Genomic DNA, 13,095 nt, shown 5'->3' with positions numbered 1-13,095 from the left:
CATGGAGGGTGTGGTAATGCTACAGCCCAGGGGTGAGTGTCATTGCATTGTCAATCTTCATATCCTGAGGCAGTGCTACAACCATGGCTTTGTGGTAGTGTTTGGTGCTGTCATCTCATGGAGGTAGAGACAACAGTAATATTCAATGGGGGGCTGCAGGGCTTGATGATGTCCTTTCATGTTGGGAGAGGTGGTATTACAACTCCGGCCTAGTGGTAGTTATGGTGTGGTCATTGATGTAGAGGCTGTTTCAATACTCATGAATGTAGAGGCTGTAACTATACTCAATGTTGAATGGCATGACATGCTATTGTCCTCTAGTGGAATATTAGTTATGCAATTTGGATTGGTCAACCCCTCGGGTACACCTGGTGGATGGTGTATAAGTTAATCTGAAATCTATATATTAATAGTGCTGGCAAAGTTTGTAAGATTGTGACTAAAATGCTGTGGCCATTTTCACCCACAATTGTGTCTTGCTGTTTTGTGATGTATGTTGATTGGTAAGGCCACATGGTGAAGGACATCCAGTCAAGGGCTAGGACACCGTTGAACTTGCATTTTGTTGGGCGGTGTGTGGTTTGATTGTGTTTTTACATTTGTATGGTATCAGTTTTGCACAAGGGAAGCATGAATATGGTTCCAGTGCTACATTTTCTAAATACATTTGTTTTTGTTTTTTTTTTTTTGCTTGTAGCATAGTGTGTTGATGGGCTAAATATATTTAATAATTAAGCACTACTTTTAAAAAATAAAATAAATGAATTGCTTTAACCTCTGCAAAACCATCTTTTTACTGTTTCAATGTACAAATGTCACATCTGCGTTTGATACCTGTGAAACGTAGACACTTTCTCGAATTGCATAAACTCTTACAGGGACGCTCATTTGAAGTACGTTTTCACAGTGGACAGTTTGGATAATGATATTGTAATCTCATTGCTACGACAAGCCACAGAGCAACGAGAGGTTCAAAGAGGGAAGCAAACAACCATTTCCTAAAGCCAGAGTTAAATAAAAGAAACTATACTTGTTCATAGCCCACAACGTACCAAAAGAAACATGCTTCCTAAACTATTTGGTATAAAGCTAACTTTCCTTATTTTGTCATATAATAAACAAAACAAAATATTGTTATGCTGTTTCGTCACTAAACACAAACATGTTTATGACTTTTCTGTCCTAAAACTTAGATTTGTTTTACTATAAGGAAGGACACCCTTTAGCTACTATATTTGAAAAAATGAATACTGTCTCTTTAATGAACAAAAATCCCAGTATAATGTAATACCAAATGTTAATGTCAATAAGTAATAATAACATATAGCTTGGATTGTGTTGCATGACATTTGGCTTAGCAGTTTTAACATATTGCACAAAATGTGGATTTTCGCTATTGCTGAAAATAAGACATGAATTGACAGGGCAACAATCTGTACACAAGAATACAAAAAAAAAACCCTGTTATTATGACTTGCAGAAATATTGTTTTGTATTTTTTCTTTTTTTTAGCCATTTTAATCATGTATGTATAGGCATACAGTATGAGGGGAAGTGGAAAGGATAGCAGTTACAATGGTGGCAAGATGCAAATTCATTCTGGCAAAGTAAGATGCACATAACACCAAGCATGCTCAAATCTGTGCCATACAACTATTACTGATGGCAAAGGAATGAAATGAAATCTGCATCATACATGATTATTATTGTTTCATTTCAAATGCATGTACTTGTCTGCTTGCAGTTTTAGAGCTATCTCCAAAAAGGGAGATAGATGCCTCCGGCAATGCTACAACGGAAGTACCGTGTTAAAGGTAACACATTATACAGCAGTAGCCATCGCTTTAACATGATTGTAACCAAAATAAACCTAAGGGAGAGAAATGAAAAGACAAGGTGTTATAGAGCAGAAAGAAAACAGTAAAAAAAAACAGAGAAAAAGAAAAACATAGACGTATACAATTTAAGTGTACGCACTAATGTTACATAAGGAACTGTTGATCAGACAAAAAGGCAGTAGAGTTTTATCATGACAATTTATGATTGGTAAGTAAGATTGTAATTACTTCTTGCTCCTCTAATACACAGCAGTTTGGATGCATTGTTAGATTGGTTATCCCCTTCAGACAGGCAAAACATTTGCACTAATATGCTTTTGCTGCCGATTTTCATATCTTTGCTACTTGTGAAAAGTAGCAAAGATATGAAACTTAAGCAGAAACCACAAGCCATTCATTTCTTACTTAGAAAGCCACTTTGACCTCAACTTTCATGAAAAATGTTAGCCACTTTATTTTTCAAAATTGCCAACATTTGACATGTATTAGTTTTACACATATTTGCATGAAAAGAATGCATATTCATTTTATTACCATGTCAATTGATAAATAAAGTTTGATGAAATGTTTCAGCGGCTTTGGAAAATAATTCAAGGGAACTTTTTCAAAGTGAACCGAGACCCCTTTGCATAACTCTAATTCCCTTAAGTAATGGAGAGGCTTGACATATATTATAAAGCAGTATTCAACATGCAATATGTTAAGAATGTGATGCTGCTTTGGGGGGGAATTTTATATACAGCATATACCAGAGCAGCCATTAGGGCTGTCATTGACCAGAAATTCCTATAGGCTTTCAATGGGCTTTTGGGCTGACAATGGCGTGAACGACCGCTTCAGTGGATATAGAATAAGGCCCTGTGACACTTTTGTATTAATTGTCTCAGACCATCACCATGCTGTGTGTTCTTAAACAGAAGCAAGGAATAAAAGAAACAGCCTTATTTACCAGTGACAACAAATGAGCATCCAAAATTATTACTGTATTATACTGAGAATCAAAAGTATAAGTTAATTGATATGATTTAGAAGAACATTGCTACTGCAATGGTGCAATGTGAAAAAAGGTAGATGAGCATGGAATTGGACATGACACAAAATATACACAGCACATCACATAAAGAAAGAGGACATTTGAATGGCCTTTGCCCAGCAGAGGTAGATAAAGGTTATAACAAACTGTTTACTGACCATACACACTTAATATAGTAGATCAGTTGAACAAGAGCTCACCTAGTAAGTGCTTTCTCTTCATCATGCCTTCGTGGCTCTTTTCTACAGTACTAAAGTACCATCCAGTTATTGCTCCACTATATTTAAATGCTCTACCCACTTAAAATCTACATTCTACCATTATTTAAGGCTTTTTTTTTATTATTCATTCTACAAGTCTTTGTTTTTGCAATATGTAAATTAAGATACAATGCGGCCCCAAGAAGAAAAAAGCACCATGTTTTCTTGAACATAAAATTGGTATGGAAACTGGTTATGGAAAACAGAACAGCACTAAACAACATTACAGTTTTTTTTTCTGGTGCATTTTCTTCCTATTTCCCATCTATGTACAAATTCCTCCATGCTCACATTTAAACTTGTCTTTTCTGATTAAAATTCAGGATAAAGACTTGTATTAATGTGAACAAATGCATAGTATAAGTTCTTTGTTAAGTTTCTCTGGTAGTAGGTGAAGCAGAGACCAGAAATGAGACTGTATAAAAAAAAAACAGGGGAGGCCTTATTGTTATGAAGTAGTTAGTCGATTTTGTTTGCTGAGAAAATATTTTCCCATATATATTTCCTTCATCTCCCAGCTACACAGCAAACATCTTTGAAGTGCACTTTCCAAGTGTAGTTAGAGAATAGGAATAAATGTCAAACTTCTTTTTTTTATTATTAAACAGCCCTTATATTTGTTTCCTTCCACACTGTAAACTATATATATATATCTATATATCTATCTATATATCTATCTATATATATATATGTATATGTATATATATATATATATATATATATATATATATATATATAAAAATAAAAGAAAACTTTTTAAAGACCAAATTCTCATTCACTCATTAAGTAAAATGTCCCAGCAAAAAAACAAGCAGAAAAGGCAATTCCACTAATTCCACTTTATCTTAGTTCTAATGGTCTAGTATTTACTTGTTTTATACTTGTTTTGGACTTTCCACCTATAGAAGAAACACAGGATGACAATCCATGTATCTTCTATCTATAGACTACCATGATTTCTTATAGATGTTATATGAAAATAGCGGATTCACAGTTGCATGTAATAGGGACTATGTATAAAGCTCCAGACCACTGTGCTCTGACGTACCTGAAATGCTTATGTCTGTGTGCATCACGTGATCAACAGCAACTGTTCATAACATGTTGCACATGCGTCAGGTAAGCAAGGCAGATAGGGTTACATAACAAAATACAGTACGTAGCACACATTTTGATGACTTGAGATGTAGAAATTGATATGTTATGTATCTCCTTCATTTCTCTTATTACACCATGTGACCACTCTCTAAGTGATTCTGTAGCACAAGTTGATTGAAATGGGGGCAACGTGCTTTTATACTTTAAATGAAACATGTGCATCTTCAAAGTAACCAAGATTTAATGAAAAAAACAAAAAAACACTGTTTTATTGAGCTTGATACATAGCCCTCATGGTTTTTACAAGGCTAAAGAAGTTTGTATAGTCTATAGTTTATAAAGGCCTCAACCTTTTCCTGAATCTGCTTTACCCACGTCTCACCTTTTGTATGTCATTATACAGTATAAGCTGGTTAAAAGGTGACTGTAGCAGAACTTAAAACGTAATTCACAATGAATGCCAACCTTTACCTCCAATGTGAAGGCCTTCAACTATTTTATTCACTGAGCTTAACTGGTTTCACCTACTGGATTCAAAAGGCTGCTCCTGTTCAACTGACCAGCGAGAAAAGACTGGACATTTTTGAAATGGGAACTGGAGCAACACAGTTTGTTATAGGTTCACATACAAATTGGGTAACTGTCCAACTCCACCTTTTTAAGGAGATAATTTTTTTTGTGTTGATCTTATGGGCCCTCTCCCAACCCTAATCTATAGGGTTTGCTCAGTCAGCTGATTTGTGCAATAGTGGCATAGACACACCAGAATAGTGTGTGCACCCATTCATTGTGATTACACAGACAGAAGCAAGCGGTTGTTTTTTTGTTTGCTTTAGGGAGATGGGTAAAAGAATGATTTCCGTGGGTAGAATGGACAGTAACTTGTTTTTTTTGTTATTTGCTATGCATGTATTCATAGCAGTCATTTCTCAAGAGTAGAAACTGACAGGACATAAAAGACAGAGTTATCAGATGAATACACACAATGACTAGAAATATATAGACAGTGAAAAGACTCAGTTTAGCTTTGAGAAACCATCCTAAAAATAAAATCCTGTATTAACAAGTGCAAAATCAAACAAAAAAAATCCAAACATTAAAACACAGTGTATAAAATGGTGTGAGAAATTTAAGTCACCATACAGCCTTTTAGTCAATAAAAAGCTGTCCTTTTGTGTCCTTGAAGTTTGGAGTCTGGCCCATGTTTTCATTTTTACCCAGAAGGCCTTGCAGAAATTGGTTTTAAGGTACAAGCACCTTGTTTCTATTACATGTGACTGTGGTAGCTTGTTGGAACGGGCCATTTGTTTGTCTATCCAATTAAATATATCCATTCTTCTATTCCTCATTTGTTGTATTGTCTTCCAAAATTGTTATGCTTCCAAAACCCAGTCCTGTTGAGTTTTGTGCTGCTGAGACTGTAAGTACCGTATGTAAGAGTATCAGTACAAGAACACACAGTTTAAGTCTGCTGTTACACAGTCTTGATGCTGATGAAGCTGTGAGCGATGTCCTATGACACAATGTTGAGTCATGTGGTTTTTTAGTTCCTTTGGATTGGTTATCTGATATTAATTCCCATCTGACATCACAGCATTCTGGTTCTGCATTGGTTGGATTGTTTTCATAGAGCCCTGTAAGAAAACAAAACAAATATGAGATACTAATATAGAGCAACAGAAAGGAATTATTTTATAATCCAATGATTTAATCCAAGCTTTGATATTATTTTTGCATATTCCATTATGTTTATATAACATTTTTATTTGTACTAAGAAGTGCAAGCAATACAAATCATCAGAAACGTTACTGTATATACCGGAATTATGTTTGTTAGTATTTCTGACGATATGGGGTAACCAGGCTTTTCAATAAAGGTCAAGCCCGGTTTTGGTTACCCCTGATCCGTATATAAGGGGCCAAGAGAGTTAGCCCTTGGGCCCAGTAACATTTACAATGCCAAGTTATTGTATGTATTAAAAGTATTTGTTGTCTTTTTCCCTTTCCAGGCATACAATCAAACAGGGATTTCTGGTGCATGTGTTTTAAGGGGGATTTTGCGGACAAAGTGGTGTCAGAATGTGCATATCAGGTCAGGGACCAGAGTAACCGGTTCCCAATAAATGTATCTGACAATCATGTCGGATTTTCGGATACATGTATACACATTGCCCTGGCAATATCTTCCCTTTAAAATGTAACCGTGACTCACCACTAGGCTACCCTGCTTCAGCATAGCTCAGAAAGGTGAATAAGGCACAGGGATGAACAGGTATCCCTGTAGCTGAGGGAATCTGTAGGTTAAGGGGACTACCTCAGTTAGTGCAAAGGTATCCCATAGCCTGTATTGGGTTTGTGGGTGCCCCAACTGAATATGAGGTTCCCGAAACTATATTATCTAATGAAGTGTACTTTATATTGTGTCCACCCGCCTCCGTCCCGGTCCACCCAGAGTCTGTTTTTGGCGTTTATAGCGCCATTAACGTACTGTACGGCGCCATAAATGTCAAAAACAGCCCAGGACTGCGAGTGATCCAGGCAGAGCCGCCAACAGAAATCATGGGGCCCAGGACAAATGAAAGGAGCAGGCCTCCCCAGAACCCATAGCCCCCCCCCCGAACCCATAGCGCACCTACCACGAAAAAATATCTTTTAGAGCGCAACTTTTACTTAACTGTTTTCTTATTGTGATACAGAATAAAACATTACAATGCAACCTGTTTATTTTTATATTTTCAACAAAAGACATGTGTCTGCCTGCCTGGGTGGGTGAGTGGGTGAATGACAGTAGAATGACAGTGGGTGAATGGGTGAATGACAGTGGGTGGGTGAATGACAGTGGGTTAATGACAGTGGGTGGGTGAATGACAGTGGGTGGGTGGGTGAATGACAGTGGGTGGGTGGGTGAATGACAGTGGGTGGGTGAATGACAGTGGGTGGGTGGGTGAATGACGGTTGAATGACGGTGGGTGGGTGGGATAATGACGGTGGGTGGATGAATGATGGTGGGTGGGTGGGTGGATGAATGATGGTGGGTGGGTGGGTGGGTGGATGGATGAATGATGGTGGGTGGATGAATGATGGTGGGTGGGTGGACGAATGATGGTGGGTGGGTGGGTGGATGAATGACAGTGAGTGAGTGGGTAGATGGGTGAATGACAGTGGGTGAATGACAGTGGGTGGGTGAATGTTGAATGTGGGTGGGTGAATGACGGTGGGAGAGAGTGACTGGGTGACAGTGACTGGGTGGGTGGGTGACAGTGACTGGGTGGGTGGGAGACAGTGACTGGGTGGGTGGGAGACAGTGGGTGGGTGGGAGACAGTGACTGGGTGGGACAGTGACTGGGTGGGTGACAGTGACTTGGTGAGTGACAGTCAGTGAGTGGGTGGGTGACAGTGACAGTGGTTGACGTTGACAGTGGGTAATGGTGACAGTGGGTAACGGTGACAGTGGATGACAGTGACAGTGGGTTATGGTGACAGTGGGTGACAGAGCCAGTGGGTGACAGTGACTGGGTGGGGTGACTTACCTTAACCGGGTGGGTGCAGCTTGTCGCTGGACCCTTCCCCCTCCTGCCCCCGATATCCCCTTCTGCCCCCGATATCCCCGCGGCAGCTTCCAGGGACGGGAGGTGTGCTTGGGGAGGGGGCGCGGGAGGAGGGCTCGGGGGGGGGGCACGGGAGGTGGGCTCAGGGGGGGGGCAAGGCCACGGGAGGTGGGCCGGGGGGCACGTGGGAGGTGGGTGCGTGGGAAGCTGGCCAAGGGGGGGAAGCGGGCCGCAGAGGAGCTGGTACTTCCCCCTCCGTCCCACTTTGGGAGCGGGAGGGGGAGCGGGCCGCAGAGGAGCTTGGCTTGTACTTCCTCCTCTGTCCCACTTTGGGAGCGGGGGGAAGCGGGCCCTGCTTGCCCTGCGCATGCGCGCCAGGACCGCGGGGAATCGGCGCCATTTTTTTAAACTTTTTTTTTTTAAATTTATTTAATTAACTGGTGCCCGGCCGCGCAGGGGGCCCGGCCTGACCCACGGGGCCCGGAAAGCAGTACCCTTTGCCCCCCTGTTTGCGGCCCTGGATCAGGGTTGCCACCTTCGACTGACGGCCAACCCGGAGATTTTTTTTTAGTGGCGGTAGCAGCAGCAGCAGCAGCAATACATTGCCACAAGTTGCATACACACACATATACATTGTGTGTGTGTGTGTGTGTGTGTGTATATACACACACACACACACACACACACATATATATACACACACACACACATACATATATATATACACACACACACACATATATATATGTATATATATATATATATATATATATATATATATATATATATATATATATATATATGTATATATATATATATATATATATATATATAGTCAGATAAGGCAGTTGGCACTCCAATAGGTGCTGGTAAGCCACAGGTGCACGTCCCATATAGAGAATGTAGTTGGGTTTCTGGATGTATTTTTGCTTTCACTAATACACTTGGGTTTCTGGATGTATTTTTGCTTTCACTAATACACTTTGATTTTCAACTTTGAGTGCTGTCTCTTGTTTACCAATCCTTGGAACGGTAACGTATAACTATATATATATATATATATATATATATATATATACATACATACACACACACACACACACACACACACACACACACACACACACACACACACACACACACACACACACACACACACACACACACACACACACACACACACACACACACACATATACACACACAATATAAATATATATAAATATATATTTAAATACATCCCAGTGCACCTTAGTAATAAATAAACAGACTTGAAGCAGGGGAACAGGCACTTGAAGCAGCAGCCCGAGCAGGAGGAGGAGGAGCCAGAGAGGACGGAGTGACAGTGTGATTCAGTGAGCACTGAGCAGCGTGGCATCGCAATGCAGGGCAGGACAGAAACCGGTGAGTGACCTATAGCTGGCTGCAGTGGAGACAAAGAAAGTCAAGGAGGACTTGACTTCTGAATTGGGGGTACTTGGAAGCGCTCGTGTGTGTCCGCACGCAGCACCCTCCACCACAGCCATCCAATCCTCTGCCGCCCGGCTCCTGTCATTGACGTCAGCGCACCACTGCTCACTGCCGTCCTGACCACCCGCCCACCCGGAGATTTCAGGGACAAACCCGTAGCCCGGAGAAAGGGATGCCAAACCTGAAGTCTCCGGGTGAAACCCGGAGAGGTGGCAACCCCGCGGCCTGGATCCAGGGGGGGGCAAGCGCCTCCCCCTTGCCCCCCCCCCCTGCGGACGCCCATGGTAATGGTGTATATTCTATGTGTTTCCGAGGTCTTATCCAAATAAACCTCATTTTATTTCATTGCATTGTTTTGCCTTGTGATCGATCCCTTAAATATAAATGGTCCATGGTAGACCTGGTCTACCGTGACAGCGTTGAAATATTGGCTTGTGCTATTTGTTGAGATACTTGGTGCAATATAAGAAAAAATAGAAGCCCAATTTTTGAAAGAATAGATATTCCTTAAGAAAAAGTCCATACAGTAAGTAATATTTCAGTGCCAGAAGATGTCTTGTGGAATGTCACGATTTAATAAATATGGTGCACAGTGCATAGAAGCCCATATTCCCTAAACATTACAAATGTGTAATGAACATATTCACAATGTGTAGTAAAGGTGGACACTATTACGCATTGTTTGTATATGGTTTTGGACATGATTTTGGTTCTAAACATTTTTGCTGTTCTGGTTTTGATATTTTTTTTGCCAAAACTTGTTTTGTTCAATTTTGAATGTTTACCAAATTATGGAAGAAAAACAACAAATAAGGAGAAAAATGCTAAAATAGCAAAATACAGCAGGGGAAAAGCTTAAAATAGGTATGAACCCATAAAAAAGGATTGGGTAAATAAATGTTATGCTGTAAATCAAAAACTTAAAATAATTGAAGAAAGATCAGTTTTAATTAATTGAAGAAAGGCGAGAAACACGTAGAGGTGGTTTTGGTTCTAAATAAGTTTCGTGTTTTGGTTCTAAAAAAACCTTAATGGTTTTGAGTTTAATTTTCTATTAGGTTTTCTTTTCAAATATGATCATTTCACATACCTGGCTTTGCCCATAGCTATAAAATAATAGAACTTAAAATCTTAAAATAATAAAAACTATATTGCGAAAAACACCTCAAGTTAACCCAAGCCAGAGCATTATTGGCCAGTAATACCCTGCTCTGAGGGGATTATTACTATTATTACTATTATAGAGGTGAGGGAGAGGAGAGAGGGGTGAGGGGGGAGGAGAGAGAGGTGAGGGGGGAGGAGAGAGGTGAGGGGGGAGGAGAGAGAGAGTGGTGAGGGGGTGAAGAGAGAGAGAGAGAGGGGAGGAGGGGAGGAGAGAGAGAGGTGAGGGGGAGAGGAGAGAGAGAGGTGAAGGGGTAGGAGAGAGAGAGAGAGGTGAGGGGGAGGAGAGAGAGAGAGGTGAGGGGGAGGAGAAAGAGGTGAGGGGTGAGTAGAGAGAGGTGAGGGGGGAGAGAGGTGTGGGGTGAGGGGGAGAAGTGGGGTGATGTGCAGGGGGAGAGGTGGGTGGAGGAGAGATGGGGAGAGAAGTGGAGGAACAGTGATAAACTACAACTAAATAAAAAGGAAATAAAAATGACCTTAGCACAAGCTATAGAAGTGGTGAGAAATATTACTTTGTTGCAAGTAACAAAGTTACCAGGTGGGACAGGCAGTTTCTGACAGCACTGAGAGGGAGGGACTGCATATTCTGCCGAGGTGAATGAGGAGAGGAGCGGAGGTGTTGCCGGAGCTTGGAGCAGGAGAGATACTTACAGTTAAGTTTTAAATTTGGCATTTTTTTCTCAGCACGCGCTCTCCCTGCATCTCTGAAGTGTGAATTGGCAAGTTGCCAAAAATTCCGGGCCATTACTGAATTAATACTGGCCGGAATTCTAACCAATCAGAGAGCAGGGATTTCAATAATGCCTGGAATTTTACTGCTTTAGCCTATACTGTAATTAAGTAATAATCCCCGAAGAACAGGGCATTACTGGCCAACACAGCAGCTCTACACACACACACACACACACACACACACACACACACACACACACACACACACACACACACACACACACACACACACACACACACACACACACACACACACACACACACACACACCATAGCAGCTATACACACACATGCTACACCCATAAACACTGCTGCTGACACTGACACACACACACACACACACACACACGAGCTCTATACACACACATCAGTTCTGCAAATACAACACATCCACTCTACACAAACAACACACACACAAACTGCTGCTATACACACACACACAATAAAAAATGCAGCCAATTACCCAATCAAGCCCGAAAGTTCTCCTCACTAGAACATTTAGAAACTTTAACACACAATAGTTTCTGGATGACCTTACCAACTGCCCTTGGCACAGAATCGATTTAATTCCTGACACAGATTCTGCGCTCGACTTTTTCCAATCAGAGTTCTTAAAACTCTGTGATACCCATGCTCCACTATTCAGAATAAGTGTACGGGGGCCCACCTTCCATGAGTTACAACTGACCTTATAGCACTCTACCAGTTCAGGGATGCCTTGTGGAAAAGCTACAAAGTAACTGGCACTACCAAGGATCTCAATCACTACAGATGCCTGCGGAAAATGTGCACAAGGCAAGCAAGGCATGCAAAAGCACAATATTACTCTGACAATCTCCTCCAGAATACATCAAACACAGCTCACCTCTATCAACAATATATTCCAGCCTTCTAACCATCAACAACCAAGTAATATCACTAAGGGGGATAATATTCTGACAAACCCCACAGACATTGCAAATGCATTCAATGATTACTTTGTGGGGTGTGCTACTAACTTATTAGTGAAACACATCCCAAACCACAAACCTGAATCTCATCCTGGGAGTACACATATAGCCCCATCCCCTCCAAACACTGCCCACAATTTTCAATTTGGTCCAGTTTCCGAAGAGGAGATTACACAAGTGCTCCTCAAATGAAAACTAAGCAGCCAATGTGGACCTGACTTACTGCAATCTAGGTTCGTAAGAATTGGTGCCACAGCCATTGCCAAACCAATTGCTTCCATAGTCAACTCTATCGTATCTGCAGGCCATATCCCTAAGACCTGGAAAACTGCCAGAGTTGTCCCAATCTTCAAAAGTGGGGACAAAAACACTGTCTCAAACTACAGGCCAATCTCCCTTCTCCCAATACTATCCAAAGTCATGGAAAAATGTGTCCACTCCCAATTAAGTGATTACTATACCAAGACAAATTTCCCTAGCCTATCCAAACACTCCACTGTAACTACCTTGCTAAAAATTTGCAATGAAATCCAGTGTGGAATGAAATGGGGACAACTCACTGGTGCAATATTCCTAGATTTTGCTAAGGCTTTTGATACTGTTGATCATGCTATCCTGATTAAAAAAACGCCAGAGCTCTGGATTAGGGAAGCATGCTTTAAACTGGTTTCAGTCCTACCTATCAGGTAGATCACAACATATTTCCATCCAGGCTCTATCTCCAATCCCCTTGGATATCACTTGTGGCATCCCACAAGGCTCTGTTCTGGGGCCCCTACTCTTCTCAGTGTTCATCAATGATTTTCCTACAGCTTGTAAGGGAGCTTCAATACACATGTATGCAGATGGCACAATCCTATATGCACACAGCCATAGCCTCTCCGACCTTCAACACATACTTCAGTCTGACTTTTTGAGACTCGAAAACTGGATTTCCCAAAACAAACTGTTTCTAAACACTGACAAGACTATAACAATGGTATTGGGACCAAGACTAAATTTTTA

The 13,095-nt window shown here is 41.0% G+C and overlaps 1 protein-coding gene across 1 annotated transcript in view; it reads right to left on the bottom strand.

The window, feature by feature from the left end:
• Positions 1-3,913: 3,913 nt before the first annotated feature.
• NALF1 (NALCN channel auxiliary factor 1) overlaps positions 3,914-13,095 on the bottom strand; it is an 824,722-nt gene continuing 815,540 nt past the window's right edge. The window contains exon 3 of the mRNA XM_075590726.1: positions 3,914-5,863. Coding sequence (XP_075446841.1) covers positions 5,568-5,863 — 296 coding nt within the window. The 3' untranslated portion in view covers positions 3,914-5,567. The remainder of the gene's footprint in view (positions 5,864-13,095) is intronic.

The sequence above is a fragment of the Ascaphus truei genome, chromosome 3 (genome assembly GCF_040206685.1).
Source record: "Ascaphus truei isolate aAscTru1 chromosome 3, aAscTru1.hap1, whole genome shotgun sequence".
NCBI classification, from domain to species: domain Eukaryota; kingdom Metazoa; phylum Chordata; class Amphibia; order Anura; family Ascaphidae; genus Ascaphus; species Ascaphus truei.
The sequence above is the reverse complement of the archived record's forward strand: the minus strand, read 5'-3'. Positions and strand labels throughout refer to the sequence as shown.